Below are 21,196 nucleotides of genomic sequence, written 5' to 3' on the forward strand. Positions count from 1 at the left end.
GGATAATGAATGGAACCTGAGTAGAGAAGCTCCCTTCGTCCGTTGATGATCAATGACCTTCCATCATAATTCACACCCTTGAGCACTTTCTTATGGGCCGAGGCAGTCGCAGAAAGAACTACCAAGCAAAGGAACTTGAGAAGAACTGTGCCGCATCGTGACCTCAACATTGCTGAAAGAACTGAAAATACATAGTTTTTCCATCAATCCATCCGTTTATATAAAATCACACCTTGTTACGATTCAACATTAGAACAAGGAAAGGATTGATCCAGTGGACTAACACCAATCACTAATTTCGTTTTTACTATAAAGACCAATAAAATGAAGATGTATGGATACTCGCATTTGGTCAAGCAGCTAGGGAAATGATAGAAATGAATGGTGTAAGTAAGATCTGGAAGCCCAAAACGTAATTCCCAAACAAGGAATTAAAACCAGATTTTGGACTGCAACTGGCTCAGGTATTAAAAGTCGTTGTTTGTTCAATTTGAAATGGTCAACTTGAAGTAGAAGCTCAATTTGAAACAGGGTATTTGAAGTAAAAGTCACTGTGTCATGCACAAACAGCAATAATAATAGTAAAAATTCATTTGAAGTAAAATGCTGCTACCATAACATAGAATTCTAATTAATTACAGTACATACTAGAATAATTTCAACATTATTCCTTATGTGAAAGGAGCATCACCTTGGCAATTTTTGCACTAGAGGCAGCAGCTAGAATACAAGCCCCCTACAGCATTTGAACATTGCCCTCGCCAATCCCACAACCTGCAAATGCAGAGATCTATAAATCTATAAACGAGTAATATGCTTATCAATTTCAGTCTATGAATCAAGCTTATGGAGCTTCTCTCTCAATCATGCTTGTGTTCTAATATTCAGAAACATCACATATTTTACTTTCTTTTATAAAATGTTACATATGACCACTCATTTCTTCGAACAACATGATATTGAACTCTTGAATTGACAAACCTGACAGCTTATATTCATTCATGATATTGAACTCTGATGCAAGAAGAAAATCTCTCCTATACAGATACTTGAAAATAAGCAACAACAATGCAGTGTTAGCCAAATTGGTAGAGTCTACTTTCAGTAAACTGTTTTATCTATGATATAATTCCTTACCATGCAGTGATGATTGAACCCATCAACACATTTGTCACAAACCTGCATTACATCTATCATGTCCAGTCTATAGAAACAACTAATCAAGTAAGCTATACAATCCAAACATATATACAGTCCAAAAAGGTTAAGTGTCCAAAAAAAGTTTTAGACTATTGTCGCTAATCGGTGAACTCAGTAAAGCAATGATGTCATGCAACAAATGAGCCAATTCCAACTTCGCCTAAAGTCGAATCATATCAATCTGGCTCGGGCAATTCGACCTCTCCTTTGATAATGATATCAATGGCAACCTTATAAAGATCTTCCTGAAGAGGTTTGCCATGAATCATTTAAGGCTCATCTGCTAAAATAACTCACCCTTGAGCAACGAGCTCTTTACACTAAGAGTACAACTTGCATGGCCGCATTCTCTCTACCCATTGATGATTCCCAACTGAGGGTCCACTAGTCGATTATAGATTCTCCGATTGAACCGAATCCATGTGTTACTGCTGTAATAAAGTTCCACACCATGTTTTATATACGATAATTGAAAAAAAAATTATTACTATTTAAATTTTAAAAAGAAGGATTTCAATGAAACTTGACCTGAAACATCTCTTTGATACCCCCAATTTGGTCCGTAAGAAAATCTATTTTAGAAGATAGCTCTTGAATTTTGAATGATTACTCTTGAATTGTGGACGATTGCTCTTCTACTTTTCCTTTATACGAAGAGATTTTTTCAAGAGCTGCAATGGACCCCCTGATTTGTGAATGGAAAATAGTAGTCCCAACACCTCGAACATGACCCCTTGTATCAGGGGCAAACACTTGAGTCAATGGATCGTTGAGGATGTTGTGGGAATTACTTTCTTTGCTAGCAAGTAACTCTTTAACTTTTTCCTGTAATATTGTACAATTACATAAATAATATATTGATATTAAATTTGAATTTTATAAACTTAAGTTTAAGACAATGAGATTACCACATGTGAAACCGCATTACTGTGAATAGAACCATCCTTTCTTGTATGGGTTTTAATCCATACTTCAGTCCTACTAATCAGGGTGCCTCCATCTTTCTTTTAGTGTTGCTATATTTGAATCAATTTCACATTGTTAGTTATTAAGAATACAAAGCAACTAAAAAATTTAAATTACATATAACTATCAATACTTACCATTTCTTCCTCGATCTCGCGTGGCCATGCTTGCCACTCATATGGTAAATTTTTAAAATTTTCCTATTCTCGACATTTTTTTCCTTTGTTCTACAATTCTAGGATCCGAATTATGTTCAATGAACATTTCCCAATCTTCAGGCCTAACTCTTGGTGGACGGTTTTTTAATTTAGAATCAAGATTTGAATGAGGATCGAGGTACTTCATCCTTAATTTACACTTGTACTTCCGAAACATATCAGACAAGCTCTTAAAGCATTTCTCCTTGTAAGACTGAGGAATAACAAACTCGTCCTATAACAAAATTTGAGATTGAATTTAGTTGAAGCAGAAAAAGAATAATGATTAATTTATATCATAAGAAATTTTGTTGTATCTTACCTGTAAGAGCTTCTAAAGTTCTTATTTCTTACTCATTGGCACTGCACGCCAATCCTTGATGGCAATAGAGACATGGGTGCAAACCAACTTTGTTTGCCCACAGGTAGTCCAAATGCATTTAAGCTGATTACAGGCTTATTTTTTGACGACGATGAAGTTCCTAACACATACAAAACTTATGTTGTATCAAAATAATATTATTTAAAACAATGTATTAAATAATAAGGTAATGAAGGAATTGTATTTACCTACATTTTTTGATGAATGTGCTTGTGAAGTTGACATGTTCTCCTTGACTATTGACATGTCCCAACTCACCTATAGACACAAATTTATATAAGAAGAAATCATCATACAAATAGAAATTCATTTATCAAGATATTTTTTTACATCAGATAAAATGTCAAATGAATCAACACAAAGTATGTTAGCAAAAAAATTACTTACAACTCATTGCCAATTTCCTTTATAATATTTTCTAAATTTGTATTCTCGCCCCCAGAAGAGGAAAATAGAGTCGGATCTTCAAGTGTGTCCACGTCTATCGTCAATCTTTTTGGTGACATAAAAATAACATACCATCCAGGCCTTGTTTGATCCTAGGAATAGAATACTTGACTTACTTGGGATGCAAGTATGAATGGTTTATCTCCTTCTTTCTCATGTCCTTTCAATTTCTCCATATTTACCATTACCAAATTTGACTCGGGATCAACAATGCATCAATTGGTCTTGTCTTCTACTCTAACCCAATCACAATAAAATACCATTTGACGGAAGACAGTGTAATCTAACTCGATTATCCATTTTCCTACTCCATAATAGGTAGCCTTATCTTCTTTGTAATTCTTATCTTTAGCAATTGCCCTGTATTTAGTGATGGCTTTCATGGACACCCCACTATTTTTTGTTGACTTAGTAGTCTCGTATTCACTTGGAGAGAATACAAAACCATTCAAGCGATACTTGTTATAGAATTTTGCCTTTAATGTAGGGTCATCTACTAATCGTTTCAATGTCAACTCGCCCTCAACAAACTCCAACTGCAAATAAGAAAAAAGTAATAACTATATATGAACAAATATATCAATTAATGAATAATTAGAAAAAGACCTCCTTTTGTAACCAATTGATGAAATCATGTTCATTGTTCTTCGACACACTGCCCTTTCTTCTTTGCCCTTTTGATGTGGTCGATCGGTTTTAAATATATTTCATACTTCCTATATGAAATATATGTAAGTATTTATCCAATTACTGCACATGATTCGATATTTTAGAAAATTTATCTACTTACCTTTTCCATTCGTAAATACCACCGTAACAGTGTAGAACTCATCTGCGTACTTATTGATGTTGTATATTAGTTGAGTATATATTCTTGCCATTATCCAAAGCCTCTTCATCGCACACCCTATCCTTGTCTAGGAACCTTTGACATGTATACTTGTGACTTCCTCTCTCACTATTTGGCATGTACTCCATACAATATAAAATAGATTCTTCTACAATGTAACGCTCTGTAATACACCCTTCAGGATGTGTTGTATTCTTTACGTATCATTTATAAATTTTCATTAACCTGATGGAGGCATCCAATTAATAATATATTGTTAATATATGACGACAACGAAGTCAAATGAATCACATTAAGGTCAAATATTTACCGTTCAAAAGAATACATCCACCGAAATCTAACTGGACCGCAAGCTAATGCTTCGTCAGCTAGATGTACCGTAAGGCGCTAATAGCAAAGAATGAAGGAGGAAAAAACTTCTCCAAATGTTGAGGGTCAAATATTGCATATCAGACCCAGTTGTTGCATAGAATTACACGCATGATACCGCTTAATGGCCTGATTAATCGTGTTGGTAATACAGAGTGTATGTACGAGCCTGGACAGAAAAGGGTGCTTAAAGCATGGACTTAACGCTCTAATGACACTAAAGCATGGGATGGACTCCAGAGACCCAAGATCGACAGAATTACACGTCAGAGATCAGAGAAAGTCCAGCCACTCATCTTCAACAGGCCTAAAAGACGTCCTGAATACAAGATCATAGGGTTCCCACCATCTGATCAAGTCGAAACTTCATACGTGGCCTGAGGACCATGAATTAACCATACACATCAAATTTTAATCCTCAGATCCCAATAAAAGTGGCTCAACGGACAGATCAGCCACCAAAACAGTGATATGGGGCTCACCTGCTATCAAGATATGCTGTAAATTTGGTCCCCACGATTAAAATGAGATGGCAAAACGGATGGATGGATTGGATTTTGCATAAGACATCAGGGTGGGGCCCATTTTACACGGCCCGTGCACACAGCAGGCGTACGCCCGCTGTGCACTGGACCGAAGTCCCCTGGTCAGCGACGGAGACTCGTCTCCCTCTCCTTCTTGAGCACGGACGAACAGCAATGGACAATGTTCGTCCGTTTTTCAGCAGTGGGGCCCATTCAGCATCCAAATCATCCATCTGAACCATCCACCGAGTCCAGAGGGAGGGCCTAACCCACACCTAGGTGGAATTTTTCCTAGAAGAAGTATGGAGCAGATTTTAACCGTTCGGACGAGGTGCGAACGGTCAGGTGATAATTCTGCGGGCCACATCAATGGACGGCCAAAAACCTTCCGTTCCCGACCGAAATTCTAAGAGCAATCTGGTGGACGGCTTGGATTTTTCATTTAAATCTGAGTCTGGGCCCCACCACACGTCAGCACGTGCTCTGTTACGGGCGTTCGTGAAAACCGGACGCTGCTCGGCTTTCTCGGGCCATTATACGTCCATGGCGGTGGTCGGACGCGTGATCCAGACCGTCCAATACATCTGGACAATGATCTAAACCAAGGTGTAGGTGAGATTACTCAGTATCGCGATAGGGATCGCGCTCCATCTTGCTGGACGGTGAGACAGTCGCTGCACAATCCACTTGGTGGACCGCCTCAGCTGTAGGCCAAAACAGTCAATCTTAGACCGAAATCTCGCCATTAAGCCGATGGACGGTGTTGATTCCTCATGCAACACTGATCATGGGCCCCACCAACAGAGAAGCTCGGTCCGTAAGTCTGGCTTGCGCACGCTGCTGCGTAAGAAGTCCCACCAACTCTCGGGCCCTGGGGCTATAAGAAAGACGGGCAAGGATCGGTTTAAAAAAAAAAAGGAAGGGAGCTTGGTTGGATTGGAAGGACGGAAGAAAGGAAGAAAGAGCTGGAACGTGAGAGAGAGAGAGAGAGAGGAGCCTGGTTTTTCTCTTCTTTTCCTTTATATTTCCTTTATTTTTTTTATGTTCAGCCCATTCATGGGTGGATAATCCTCTTAGCCAGGGCTAAGAGGTGAAGCCTGTAGCGAGATGGGAGACACTATTTCATGTGTTTAATTTGAATTTCTGAACTGAACTTGGTTTTAAGTTGATTATTAAAAGAATATTTTCTCAGTCTTTAATGGTCTGTTGTGGCTGAAATTACAATGGGTCTGCAATGGCTTTGAATATCTCTTTTTCTCTTTTAATGTTTATGACGTCAGGAGGCCCTGTTGTTCACCATCGTCTCCTGGGCATGGTTGGATGATAGTATCCTTCCTAACCTTCATACATTGTTGGTTGGTTGGTAATTAGTTTAATTCTGTTGGTTACTTTGTCTCCTGGGCATGGTTTGGTGATGGAATCCATTCTAATTCATATACCTTTCATCTCTTGAAAACCAGATCAAGTAAGTTCAGTTTGAATTCCATAGTCCTTGATGCAGGCATAAGATCTCTCTGATCTCTACAAGTGGATCCTCTGAAACCCTAGTTTCCTTCCTCTGAATTACTTAAGTTTTAGATAATTATTTCACAAATTATTCCCTAAATTCTATTTGATTTAGATCGCATCTTAGACTAGTTATATTTCTACCTAGTTTCAGGAAACGTACAAGTTTCAGTCCCTGTGGATTCGACCTCGGTCTTACCGAGTTTATTACTACATCACAACCCTACACTTGAGGTGTGACCACCAAAACACACATTGCCACAACAGCATGTTGTTTGATGGCAATGATGTTATCTGCACTAATTGTCTTTGAGCACAGAACATTAAAGAAGTAACAGATGTGTTGAATAGTAGTTCGCAACGTCTTATGCTCTGAGAAAGTATGTTGTAGCAATACAGGTAGTAACTAACACATAATGACATGATAATCTTGTGACTTTAGTCCCTTTATCTCGAGAGTTTGTAAGTTCACAAGAAGTTTAAATCTGGAACTATACCCTGTTGGAACCTTCAAGTCATGCAATGTTTGACAGAACAATTCTTTCTCCTTGCGACTTAAAGTAAATGATGCCTTTGATTTAATAGTTTTGCCATCTGCTTCTTTCAGCCATAAGTCTTTCATTATGTTCATTTTTTTCAAATCTTCGCATGCACTTATATCATCCTTAGTTTTATCTTTAACTTCTAGAATCATCGACAAAAGATGATCACCAACATTCTTTATAACATGCATTACATCCAAGTTATACCGAACTGGTAACTCCTAAAAAAACACAATTATGATGGAATGTTAAGTTTTTATTCACTGACGTACTTGTAAATGAAAGTAACAAGTTAAGGAAATCACCTTCCAATAAAGCAAGTCGAATAGGATCGATCTTTTGTACCAAGCAGTTATATTCCTAGTCGAACATCACCGTAACCTTTTCGTTTCTTCCCCTTCAATTTACCGATACCCATCTGAATACTGATTACCTTCGCTTCAACCTCTGAACCACTTAATCGATGAGAAGGTCTTTCTTCTTCTACTTTATTATTGAATCCACTTTTTGGGTCCTAAAAACATGATTAATAGGAAGAAATCTTCGATGGCCCTGATAGGAGTACTTCTTGCCACTCTTAAGTCGTTTAGCGACGGTTCCCTCGGAACAAATAGGGCAAGCATATTGTGCATGTGTAACACATCCTGATAAACTCCCATATGCAGGAAAATCATGAATTCTCCACATTAAAATGGCTTTCAAATTAAAAATTGTCTTTGAATGAGAATCATATGTTGACACTCTATTAAGCCACAAATTCTTCAACTTGTCAATCAACGGTTGTAGGTAGACATCAATATCCTTACTCGGTCCTTTTAGACCTGGTATCAATACCATTAACATTGAAAATTCTCTTTTCATACACATCGAAGGGGGTAGATTATATGGCATTATAATGACAGGCCAACAACTGTAGACACTACTAAGATGTCCAAATGGGTTAAATTCATCAGTCGTAAGCCCTAAACGTACATTATGAAATTCTTTAGCAAAACTTGGCCACTTGTTATTTATTACCATCCAACTTGAGTATTACCATCCAACTTGATGAATCAGACGGATGTCACATAACACCACTATATTCTTTCAATTGAGAATGCCAAGTATTTGCTCCGCTATCCATGGCACACTAGAAATAAAGTTTTTTTTTTCTTAAGATTACTTATTAATTTTTTTAATGAAAGGTATATAGGATAATATTAAAATTATATTTAGTATTGAATGCACACCAGTATAGCCTCTATAGCCTTGATGCCAAAGGAAAATATCTCAAAACCTTCGATGGAACTCTAACGCCTTTTTTCTTTGCCAAGTAATCTGACTTCCATCTCAATGTATGACATGTTGGACAATTTTGTATATCTTTATACTCTTTCTAATAAATAATACAATCATTAGGACATGTATGTATAGTCTCATAAGTCATTCCCAATGAGTTGATCATCTTTTTCACTTGATATGTGCTCATTGGCAACGTATTTTCTACTGGTAACAACTTCTTAACCAATTGAATAAGATTATTAAAGCTGTTATCCGACCAACCATTATGTGCTTTTAAACTATACAACTCAAAAGTAACCGATAATTTTGTGAGTTCTCTAGGGCAAGAAGGGTATAAAAATTGCCTTGCATTATCAAATAAAGCCTTATATCTTTTTGCATCAAGGTCTTCATGACAATTTTCATTTCTTCTAAGATCATCCATAAGAGTATCAACATATTCTCCAATATTTCTAAATGCATCATTAACAAGTTCCTCCATTCTAGGATACTCATCATCAGATTGATCATTAAACGTTGATGATGATGGTTTCTTGTTACTTTTCGCAAGACTTTCACCGTGAAAAATCCAATGTGTGTATGACTTATCAATACCCTTAATGAGCAAATGCTCATGAATCTCTCTAAGAGTGAACATCCCACTCCCATTTCTACATTTCGCACACGGACATGAATAATGATCAAATCCACCACCGTTGTTCTTTGTAAACTCAATAAAATGTATAAGTCCATCCAAATATTCTGGACTTAACCTATGTTTGTCCATCCATGCTTTGTTACTTAATGATGACATTCTGCAACAAATGAGATAATCAAGTCAATTTTGATGTTAAAATGATGGTTGGACCCTACTGACTAAATGTGTTTAAAGTGAATAAAAAAATTCCTATGCATGCTTTAGTGAAATAAAACAAGTTTTTTATTTCCATTTTCAATCGCAAGTATGATAATAAACTAAAATAAAAAAACACTGCGTCTCTCTTTTAGACTCAACGGGCAGATTTGGTAGTTCCACGCTAGGACCCTTAGATTGACGTGAAAGCGAGCTCCAAAGGAGCTACTGCTCAGAGAGCACAAGTAGAGGTGTTTCCTCTTCTACCAAACGGGCTTTTGTTCTAAAGAAATCTAAACTAAATAATAGAACCGTAAACAAGGTTTTGATACCAATTTCAACAGAATATAAATGAAGTGACAAAATATAAATTAAGCATACCAAATTCAATATCAAATCCATTAAATTAAGTGCCTTCATAGGTATAAGCATAAAATCTAGTAAAGTAAAATAAAAACAAGGAGAACCGTAAACAAGGCTTTGATACCAATTTCAAGGGGATGAATGGGAATAAAAGAGAAAGTAAAGGCAAAAGTAATGTATAGCCATAAATATGTTTACATGAAGTAATAAAAATATAAATTAACTAAGACTATAGGTAAGCTCACAATTATACCCGATTCAGCAAGTTCTTATCTACAACAAGAGAAGTGGATTTCAACAAATATGATTATGTTCCTGAAAAAAAACAAAATAGATATGTGGTTCATTTGATTAAAGAGGCATTTAACATTCTATAAAAGCATTTAATGCACCACATTAATCCATTATAATTCCATACCACCTAATACCACACATCAAACAAGCATTTTCAGTCGAATGACCTTATATATAAAAAATGATACCTGAAACAAATAAATTAGCCACAGATCATACTTGTCTCTATCTAGAGGTGCTAATTGTCTCTATCCCATTCGGTAACATACCATGTACCATCCTTATACAGTTTACATGCAAGCTGAAATTTCGGCAGCACCTCCCCATATTCTCCAGATATATGTAAAATTCAATACTAATTAGTTGCCACATGTAATCCATTATACATAGATAGAGGAAACCAATTAGTAAAGAACCACATATCCGGAGAAAATATAGGGAGACACTAATGAAATTTCAACTACATGTAAACTGAAAATGAGGACAACCTAAGTACATGGTATGGTACCGAACAGTCTAAAATGAGATAATTTAGGAATCCATAAGGAACAAGCATTTTCATTCAAATGACTGTAATTGTTCAATATAAATTCCTAAATGGGGGGATGCATTGCTAAACCACTAGGTGGCCTAAATACTAATTAACAACATCAGTTAACAAAGAATCATAAATATAAACATTTAAAGAATAAATATCGAAATATATAAGAAAAAGAATGAGATAATAACTTAAATGTAAGTTAAGTAACTTAAGTTAATGAAAGGTACTTACCGCAACTAGAGATTATGGCTCTTATCAGCTAACTGGTATCCGAGCTCACTCTTTGATAACTCCCACAATCTTAGATATTTTCTTTTTCACTTTCTTGTGATTACTTTCATAGAAATTTCAGATCTAAATTTGCAGAAGATCATGACTATAATCAGCCTAGAATTTATCCATTTGTATCAATTCCCCAAGGAAAACACTGGACTTCACTTGAGTTTCATACTCTAGCCCGACTAGTTATTTACAATTTAAAAAGAGAGATTATTAGAGATAAAGTAAAAGAATCATGCATGCACACATGGTTATTGGAGTAAGAAGGTTCCGTGCCTTAGCATATACCAGCCCCAACACCATTTCTGTGGAGGCAAAGGCAACATATTTCAGACATGAACAGAAACTAGGACAGGGCTGTATTTATTTATTTTTTCTTTTCTTTTAATCGCAGCAACAAAACCAACCAGAAGCAATGACGAAAAATTAAAAAGCACTCAAAGGAGGGAGTTCCTGTAGTTAAACTAGCTAGTCAATGAAACAAATCCCGCATTTTAAAATCAGTGTAGGTAAAATGCGTGCTTCAACCGAAGCAAGTTTCCACTGATTTTGATGCCAAACTCCTTTGCATAAGGATCTTTGTGGTAACTGGTAAGTATTGTGGTGAACTGTCTCACCAAAGAAAAATAAAGTTTCAGGGTACTTCATTCTGACACAAGCATTAACAAAGAGTAACTACAAAGCTAGTGCCAAAGAATAGTTTCCAGGAATTTCATGTGCTTGCTCTGCATACTTTTGGAATGTTCTCGAGGCATGGCAAGAATAACTTTCATTTTTTTTGTGCGACATTAGAACATCTTTTGTGTTCAAGCCTGATAAATAGCAATACTTTTGGGGAAGTTCTCCATTATTCTCTAAGCCGATCTATAGGGGATTGCAACTAATTTGGTCTGTATCAACTATTTCACATGTTATTCAATCTCCATGTACTTTATAAATTAAAAAAAGCCCTAAGGTTTGTATTTAATGTACTCTCAAATGGTAAAGAAAACATAAATTCAGTATCACAGAGATATAAATACACATGTAACAGGATTTCTTTCATTCAGATGCTCTAAGTTCTTAAATCAATGCATTCCCAAATTACTTTCTTTTTGTTCTAACAAAGCAAAAATTAGTTAATGGGTTGCCCCAATTTCCTTCAATCGAGATAGACCTACGTCAACGTATATGATTTTTGGGCCAATAAACATGAGATCCCAACATAGAGAGATAGGAAATTATACAGAAGACGAGGAAGAAATGAAAAAGATGAAAGCATAAACGAAAGGATCTAGAGAAGTAGAGCTTACCCAGGTTTAGATGCAGAGTTGTGTTTACTAGCAAGGAATGATTGCATGCACAGGCACTTTTCCCAAAGCAGTATCATTCAGATGCTACACTAAAATACAAAATAAAAAAAACTAAAAATAGTGAAATTCAGATTTACTGCAGCACTTGATGATGGAAAAGTGTAATTATTAGGCACTCAGTAGGAAGTGAATCTGACACAACCCACAAAACATGGGGTATCTACCTTAAAATCTGTGCAACAAATGAATCTGACACAACCCACCAAGACACAGTAGGAAGTGAATCCAGTTGTGTAAATTTCTTTAGATCACTCATAGTTAAACGATTTAGTTGGTATTTTATAACAGCTGTAAACAGTCACACCGCATAAGTTTTCTCTTTCTTTTTTACAGTAATGCAAATTCATTGAAGCATTCAATGGAATTGACTGGCAATTTTTAAAAGGGGAGTTCTGCGATACTAAGGCAGCATACGACGATATAGAGGCACTCAGAAATTGTACACATTGTATACATCAACTCAAAATAAAACAATTAAATTGTGGAACCCACCATCGCTAAGTCACAATCCCAAATCCGATTGTTTGAACAGTCCTAACCTCTGAGTTGTGAACACTTGTTTGTTGAAATAGGACTGTTGGATTTTTCCCCCATTGTTAACCATCCAATAAATGTCCACCAATCCAATAGTCAAATAATCAAACGAGCTTAATTTTTATTCATGACACATCTATTGGGAACGCCATAATTTGGACGGCATAATTTGACTTGTATGCCATGTATGCAATTTCTAAGTAATTTCTAAGTGCCTGCACATTATCCATCACACTGCCAAAGTATCTAAAGTTTCTCTTTTTCAAAAGCAACCACCTATAATCCGTTCAAGTGCCCAAGCAAAGATGAGAAATGCTAGCCAAATGTAGATGGGAATGGGAAAACTAGAAGCCATTTTCAGATAAATGGAATACAAGTACAATACATTGTCTAGTTAGTAATTTTATTTATCATGTAGAACATGTTTGCTTTATCGCCACCAGAAAAGACGAGGGGAAAAAAATAATATTAAAGAACGTGCCATTGTAAATAATCAAAATACCATGAAAATAAACCCCAGTATACAGATGCCTAACAAGGTAGAGAGAATTGAACCTGGACTACCATGGGTCAATGCTGACTTTGTCCTGCATTCTCTACAGTTGATTTCTCTGAAAAATAAAAATTTAGAGTCAAAATCTATCAAACAACAACAAGATACAATCTAACATAGTACAATCAATCATAGTCCAAAAACCCGAAAACTGGACTCAATTTGATGTTCAACCAGGAATTGATATATCCAAAGGCCTTTGTAGAAAAATTCTAAGAGAACAGTGAGGTTGAAAAATGGGACCTTCGATAATGCAGTTTCAAAAAACTTGCACCACTCCAAGTGTCAGATGGAACAAATAGCCATCTTTTAAGCCAAAAAATCCCATCAATTTGCAATTTAGATGACGACCAAATGCACCATGATTGTCTAAGAGAACCACAACTAAATTTCCTACCTCTCCCTAGACATGATTGAAGAAAAGTATAGTACCTGCCTCATTCGTTAGTCACAACAGCCAACAGGGTTGCAGTTTAAATTAACATGCTTGAGGTCTAAACTATCATCCCAGTCTACCACTTCATTTTTCTTTTACCAATTCCAAGTCCACATTCTCCTTGTTGTGGCAGATTAACCACTACAGTCTACAGTATGTATTGGTAATGAAACCCAAAAAATAAAAATAAAAAAAATTCCAGTTTAATGCAGTGTTTGAAACCCAAACTGGACTAGAGAGTCCCAGTGGAGACCAGTTGGGAAATCTCGGTCAGCTAAGGTGTTCATTTGCTTTCTTTTAAAAAGAAAAACAACCCTATCAGGTAGAGTTCGAACCAACAACCTCTAATTCAAAAATAATTGCCAAGCTAATGGCAGATATGTATTATTCGTTATCCTTTTAGTTACTTTTTTCTAACTCGAGTAGATTTCCAAATTGGATAAAAACAGTATGAAAACCCCACAAAATGCAAAACTACATGTTAATAAACATTTATAAATACTTAGCTCCTTCAACATGGGCTTTTAACAAGTGAATTGGAAGTTTATTGGTACAATTCATCTGTATCATTGGGCACCAAAACAAATATCTATCGGAAGATTATAACATACACATTCATGATGAGAGATTCTAGAAGACGTCATTTCAATTTCATGGAGTAAGCAGACATCACAATACCTTCTTCCATAGATTCAAATGCACGACTACATCTTTCATACGAGAGGAAATGCAGGGAGAGGGAGATCTAGAGAGGGAGGGAGAGTGGGAGGGAGATCGAGGGAGAGGGCGATCGAGAGAGAGAGGGTCGAGATTGGAAGAGGGAGAGGGAGATCGAGAGAGAGGGTTGAGATCGAGAGAGGGAGATCAAGGGAGGGAGATCGAGGGAGATTGGGAGAGGGAGATCGAGGGAGATTGAGAGAGGGAGAGGGAGAGGGAAAGGGAGATAGAGAGGGAGACGCAGACAACGATGGCGTAAGGAAATGAAGGATTTTGGGCGTTTTGGCATAAGGAAATGAAGAAAAACATTCGGTAGTTTGCAGTAATTTACAGTAATGTGGCTCTCGGGCCATGAGGGGTCCACTCAGAGGTTACTAATAGAATCCATTCCGTCCATCTGTTTCAAAATAAAACAATAAAGCATAATAATAATAAATAAGAACATAAAACACTCAATTAGGATACACCAACAAAACAACGGAAATAACAGCGTATAATAGCAACTTGTCGAGTACGGTTCATTACCGTTTCAAATCAGAAATGGCTCAAAGCGGTTTCTGAACCAAACTCCCAATCGTACCAGATAGATGATTTTGGTGTAGTGGGAGCTATGTGGATTGGTGAAAATAAATAACTGAGAAAATAAAAACAATTTCCTCAGATGTGATGGTTTCCCTTATTTGCGAAAGATACGAGGACTGAGGAAATTGACTTCCTTTTCATCAGATTTCCTAAAAAAAATGTCAATTTCCTTTTCCTTTCTAAAACCGAAGAAATGGGGATTTCCAGTCTTTTGGAGAGACAACTTTGTTTTTGACCATTGGCAATTCCCCATTTCCATTGAAATCATATATGCTGAAAGCCTAAAACAATTTTTTTTTAAAAGGATACTTTTCTAAATATTACCGTTTCTATGGTTTTCCTCAAATGTGATATTTTCCTTTTCTCATTTACTTTTTAGTTTCCATCAATCCAAAGAGGCCCTAAGATTTATTTAACTTACAAGTTCATCTGGCAATGTCTATAACTTTGAAGCAAGTAGGATGAGAATGTTGATGCCATTATTGAAGGATCTTCTAACAAATATTGTCATTTAAGTGTGCTACTCACCTATAGGATGGAATTCGGTCTCGCAAGTTCTTGCAGATAAGTATGGAAATGTCGTTCACTTCGGGGAGAGCGTGATTGTAGCATTCAGGTACTGATAACAAACATTTTTAGATGCAACTTGCATGAGATGCTTTGGTTTATGATATCCTCACAATTTTATTCTAATTCCTTGCTTACTATCAAAATTCTTAATTTGGTGATGGATATTTTGCTATATTTAATTGAAATAGCATTGCTAGCATATCTTGGTTTAACCACTTCAGTTTCTATGGAATATGGATGTGGAAATGCGAATCATTGTCTTGCATGGATTTTTTCTTTTAGAAATGTACTTGCATGAGTATCAGTTGTTGGAAAATGGAAATAGTTTTTACAAGATGCCCGATTTATTGGTACATCCATACAAATAATTAGAAATTAATAAGTTTTCTATTTCCACATACATGTGGGAGTTGAACATTATCTCCATGTGGATGCATTTGTCACAATGTGAGATGTGTGTGAGATCTGAACTTTCCATCTGTTGAGCTACACTTTCTAAGCAGAAGATTTAAGCATTATTTCCAACATGATGGAAAGATCATACTAAGGCAATCATTCATTTGTCTTGTTTGTTTGTGGGAACTAAAAATATGTATGTTAAAATCAATACCATATTTTGTTTGACTTCTTGACATGTATGTTCTCTTAAACATGTAGACAAAGACTTTGGCAATAACCGTTGTAGATGGGTACCAACATTACTTGGTAGAAACGATGTGTGGACAAAGAGGTTGGAGATAGCGCTGTATTGGCCAAGCTAAGAGCGGACCACATGGAGGAATTTTTTTTAAAATGTATTCGGACAATTTTCAACTTATTGTTGTAAATATTATATATCCTTAGTAAAGTAGTATAATATTTGTTTAATATTCATTTTTAATTGTATTGTAACATTCTTTAAATTTCAAATATTTTATATATATATATATATATATATATATATATATATATATATATATATATATATATATATAGTTAGTTAGTTAGTTAGTTAGTTAGTTAGTTAGTTAGTTAGTTTATGAGCATCTATTTTATGCATGCATGGCACATTTATTGGCTTTTGCCACTAATAGCACATTTTGTACTGACCCTTCCTAAATGAGGAAGGGTTCAAAACCGTTCCTAAATAAGGAAAAATATTTTTCGTAAAATAGTTATGAAAATTTAGGGTTTAGAACCGTTCTGAAATTGAACATTTGTGACGATTTTCAACCATCACTAAATTGGAAATTTGCGACAATTTTCAACTGTTCCTAATTTTTTGCGACGCCCGTTCCTAAATAGGAATTTTAGTCTACTTATCAATCGAACCTCTATTTCATATACAGATTTAAGACATCTACTAACAAGTTTTTGGTTTGTGAGTATTGCTAGATGGCTGTTTGTTCAATTTATTAGTTTTTGGCTAAGGTTATATGATAGGTGGAGCTAGGGCTTTTTGTTGGCCCACCCGAATAGATGTAAAGCATCTTTTTTATCAATAAGATTTCAGGGTGTGCTCCCACCTTTAAAAAAAAAATTCTGGTTTTCAAACCCTGCATTAGGCAGGCCTGTTTAAATGGAACCTGAGTGGTCACTGGGGCTGTGTCATTGGACTGGCCTGTAGAAATGCACTAAGGGCCCGTTTGGCCGGGTGGATTGGAAGGGATTGAATGGTATTAGGGTGGATGGCATGGATTTCTAGGTAATGATGGTGTTGTCAATGGATTGTCTTGAGATCCATGGGATTGCTATATCCAGTCTGTTTGGCAGGCCCGGCCAATCCTGGGATTAACCCTTCCCATCCCTTCCCATCCCTTCCAATCCCTCGAACCAAACACGTCCTAGGCAAATTTGAGAGTAGGGTGGATTGGATTGGATTTAAAGGTAATGATGGTGTTGTCAGTGGATTGTCTTAAGATGCATGGGATTGGGATCAGATCACCGACTCTGTTTGTCACGCCAGGCCAATCCCAGGATTTAACTTTCAATCCCTTCCAATACCATCCAATCCCTTCCAATCCAACTGGCCAAACGGGCCCTAAGTACTCTCTCTCTCTCTCTCTCTCTCACGGAACTTCTTTTCTTCTCATTTTTTTAAGGCTGTTTGGCATGACGCCTACGAATGAATTCATTTCGTTTTAGTATTACATATTGTATTGTTGATTATCAATATTAATTTTGATCCTTGCCACTGCGATTTGGTTGCACGAAATATCAAGAAATTTTCATTTATTTTAATCCGGTCCAATACAGTACCATGAGAATTATTTCCAGCATGTGCCTTGACAGATCACAAGCTTCCTACTAGCACTCTAACGAGAACAATTTCATTTGCAAACGTCATTTAAGCTAGTGTTTTATTTGGAGAAAACATCCTGGCCGATACAAAGAGCCGACTATCATCTCTTTGAAATGTTTAAATCTTTGGCCATGAAGATCACAGAAACTGGCCTGGCCCATGTATCACGAAACTTTCAAGGGTGCTGATTGAACAGTCCAAAAACAGTGTTAACAGAGCCAAAACCACCGTCGATCACGAAGTTTTGCCCACTCACGTATCCAGATTCATCACTCCCAAAGTAGAGAGCAGCTAAGGCGATGTCCTCTGCGGTTAGCTCCACACCATGAAGGTTACCGAAACCACTCATCCAGCCTTCCAAGTCCTTGTCTATGAAACGGTAGGACTTCACCAAAGATGAGTCGAGTAGGAAAGGCGATATGCAGTTCACTCTAACCCCAAACTGCCCGAGCTTCGCGGCCGTACTTCTTGTGAGCCCCACAAGAGCATGCTTTGATGCCACGTATGCATGTGATGCAACACCGTCGATGACCGACGCCACGCTCCCGTTGTTGATAATGCTGCCTTGTTTGGCCTGGATCATGACACGGGCTGCATGCTTGGTGCCCAAGAAGGCCCCCTTGATGTTGTTGCCAAGGACCTTATCGAAGTCAGCCAGCTCATTGTCTATTAGCCTCGTCTTCCACGGATCTATGAGGGCAGCATTGTTGAACATGATATCAAGCTTCCCAAACCTAGAGACGGTACTGTCTACAGCGTCTTTGACGTTCGCTTCATTGGTGATGTCGCAATGAATGTATGAGGCAGCGTCGGACCCAATGTCTTTGCACACCGAGTGGCCTAAGTCGTCTTGGATGTCAGCGATGACGACTTTTGCCCCATGTTGCGTGAACAATCTGGCTGTTGTCTCACCAATGCCAGTGGCACCTCGAGTGATTAATGCCACCTTCCCTTCTAATCTGTTGGATTAGATTATAAAAATTACAAATCACTTACTGCATGCACAAGTTCTACAGGGATTAATGCAAGGAGGGACTGAAGAGGCGTGCATGGAAGCGCCGATCGTTTCATTTGCTAGGTGTGGTCGTGGTTTTAAAACTCGATGAGTTGACTTGAAACTCAGCGAAGTCAACTTGATCTTGGTGATTTGTGTAAGATGAGAAGATTGGATGACATATATGTACTAGCTAGGTAATATTCCTCACACTCAACTAACAGTGGGCGTTCCAAAGGGTATGGCCAACCAGACTTTTTGACCAGATGGAATTCATTCCTGTTGTCCCCAACGTGCTGCTCGGTTGGTTGTAGACATATACCTCTATGCCTAGGCATTGCTAGGCTCGCGGGGTTCATTTGAAAATTACTCGAAAGGGATTAGAAGGCCTTATGAGTAACATGTTTGCGAGTTTCTCTGGCAACTGAGTTGAGTTGAGTTTGATCCAGTCGAGCTTTTGGCTAGTGGTAAAATTTGAATGAAGAGCATCTGACTTGGCCTGGTTTGGTTTTTTTTTTTTTTTTGGAGATTTTAAACTATGCATTGAGCGAATGTAACTACAGCAGGGCTTGTTGCATGTGTGTGGGGATTGTTGTGACTGATAGCATATCAAGGGAACACCAACATGTGGGCATCAACAATCCTAACTAACTATTAAGATTACATTGTGGAAAAATGGTGTTGTTTTTGAGAATATGAATGGTACCATTCAAACTATTTCTTTTTATATATAAAAAAAATTAAAAAAAAAAAAATCCTCCCTACCGGAAAATTAGGCCAATTTAAAACTCAAATGGGTCACACCATAGGAAATAGTTGGTATGGAGATGGCCACCATTGAAAACTTTCCAGATTGTTTGTGTGAAATCATGTTTATATATATATATGGAAAAGGTTCTATGCGGCCGAGCTCATGGGAACTTCCCATGAGGTCGAGCTGTGTGGGCCCCACCATGATGTGTGTCGAACATCAACACCGTGCATTTGACGGGTCCCCTTTAAATTATGGGATATCCCAAAAATCAGCCGTATACGGAACTCAGGTGGACCATACCATCTAAAATCATGTGAAGACAAACAAATAAAATCACTTGGTGGGGCCCACCTGAAATTTTGATGTGTCTGAAACTTGATCTGACCCCTCATCCAAGTGGGACACACATAATGGATGGGCTGGATTTGTGAACCACATCACGGTGGGCCCAAAAAATGATTATGAATGTTTTATTGGAGAGTAACCCCTCTCAACTTTTGTATGTGGTGTGGCCCACATAAGTCACGGATTGACTTGATTTTTAAGCCCTAGGCCCACCATGGAATGGTGCATCTGACTGATGGGGTAGATGTTTGACACGCATCACGGTGGGCCCACACAGCTCGACCTCAGCTCGACCGCACACACACACACACACACACACCTATATATATATATATATATATATATATATATATATATATATATATATATATATATATATATATATACACAATCCATCTACAAGACGCACCCCACCAGGGACATCTTAAACTTCAGGCAATTCCAAAATTCAGGTGAGCTGCACCAAGTGATCATGTGAGAGGTTTGATCATGTTATATTGTGGCCCTATCTGAGTTTTGTGTTAGCCAGATTTCTTTGGGGTGCGCATGCAATGTATGAGGTGGCTGTCATGCACACATACGGTGGACCCAATAAATTGCTCTGCAGGTTAAACGTGGAGGCCGATTGCGTGGTGTGCCACCGCCTCAGTTGTGTGTTGATGTCACCAAGTTATGTGGGCCACCATAATGTATTTTCTATATCCACACTGTCTATTTATTTTGGGAGATCATTTCAGGGTGTGAGCCCAAAAATCAGGCAAATTCAAATACTAAGTGGACAACATTATAAAAAGCAGTAGAGATTGATCAACTACCATTGAAAACTTTTCAAGGGTCAAAGAAGTGATGGATCAAGCTGATGTTTGTGTTTTCCCTTCATCCAGGTCTATATGACCTTATGAACAACTTGAATGTAAAATAAACATAATGGTAGGCGCTAGGAAGGTTTCAACGGTAGGCATCATTGTTATCATTGCTTTTGGTGGTGGTGGTCCACCCAAGTCAGCTTTGAATCTGCCTCATTTTTGGCTCACTCCCTAAAATTATCTCACAAAATGGTATATATAGTAGGCCCACCGAACTTGGTGGCCTGAACACACCACCGAAGCTGGTGGTGAGTGGCGCATGACGCTTGCGTTAAGCCTACCCTACGCAACATTTGATGGAGATTAGTTCGGAATGTTTACCTTTTTCCAAGGGATGCGAGAAATTTGCTTCCGCTCATTGTCAGTATCTCCTTAAGTGAAAGAAGGAAGGCTTTTGATTTGGGATTGGTTTGCTGGTTGGTTCCTTTATTTATAGCCAGTGGCCTTCGGATTCCGTACTTGGCCCGTGTATACGTGGAAATGCTCTGTTGGCCAACAGAATGTATTTTTTTAATCCAAGCTGTTCATCCAGTTTTCAAGATCATCTTAGTGCATAAGTTTAAAAATAAGGTATTTCCAATGCCTATGTGGACCACACCACAAGAAACAATGGGGTTTGATTGCCTACCATTGAAAACT

The 21,196-nt window shown here is 37.4% G+C and overlaps 1 protein-coding gene and 2 long non-coding RNA genes across 4 annotated transcripts; all 3 read right to left on the reverse strand.

The window, feature by feature from the left end:
* Positions 1–977: 977 nt before the first annotated feature.
* On the reverse strand, positions 978–2,269 carry LOC131235264 (uncharacterized). The gene is made up of 3 exons (XR_009166027.1): positions 2,109–2,269; positions 1,729–2,025; positions 978–1,631 (listed from the first exon to the last, which is right to left on the reverse strand). It is a non-coding gene; the product is annotated as an uncharacterized LOC131235264 (long non-coding RNA).
* Positions 2,270–10,965: 8,696 nt separating this feature from the next.
* On the reverse strand, positions 10,966–11,975 carry LOC131235606 (uncharacterized). Of its 2 annotated transcripts, none has more exons than XR_009166229.1 (3): positions 11,866–11,975; positions 11,118–11,185; positions 10,966–11,026 (listed from the first exon to the last, which is right to left on the reverse strand). It is a non-coding gene; the product is annotated as an uncharacterized LOC131235606 (long non-coding RNA). The 2 variants fall into 2 exon arrangements; XR_009166228.1 differs by having other exon boundaries at positions 11,118–11,181; positions 11,866–11,947.
* A 5,671-nt stretch (positions 11,976–17,646) lies between these two features.
* LOC131234955 (secoisolariciresinol dehydrogenase-like) lies at positions 17,647–20,933 on the reverse strand. Its single transcript, XM_058231967.1, has 2 exons — positions 20,879–20,933; positions 17,647–18,557 (listed from the first exon to the last, which is right to left on the reverse strand). The coding sequence occupies exons 1-2, from the start codon at positions 20,914–20,916 to the stop codon at positions 17,774–17,776; spliced, it is 822 nt and encodes a 273-aa protein (XP_058087950.1). The 5' UTR covers positions 20,917–20,933; the 3' UTR covers positions 17,647–17,773.
* Positions 20,934–21,196: the final 263 nt, after the last annotated feature.

The sequence above is a fragment of the Magnolia sinica genome, chromosome 19 (assembly GCF_029962835.1).
Source record: "Magnolia sinica isolate HGM2019 chromosome 19, MsV1, whole genome shotgun sequence".
Lineage (NCBI taxonomy): Eukaryota > Viridiplantae > Streptophyta > Magnoliopsida > Magnoliales > Magnoliaceae > Magnolia > Magnolia sinica.

Coding starts and splice junctions, on each gene's coding strand:
- LOC131234955 (XM_058231967.1), bottom strand. CDS start 20,916: ATGAGCGGAAGCAAATTTCTCGCATCCCTTGGAAAAAG. Junction 18,558..20,878: donor CTCGCATCCCTTGGAAAAAG/GTAAACATTCCG, acceptor CTAATCCAACAG/ATTAGAAGGGAAGGTGGCAT.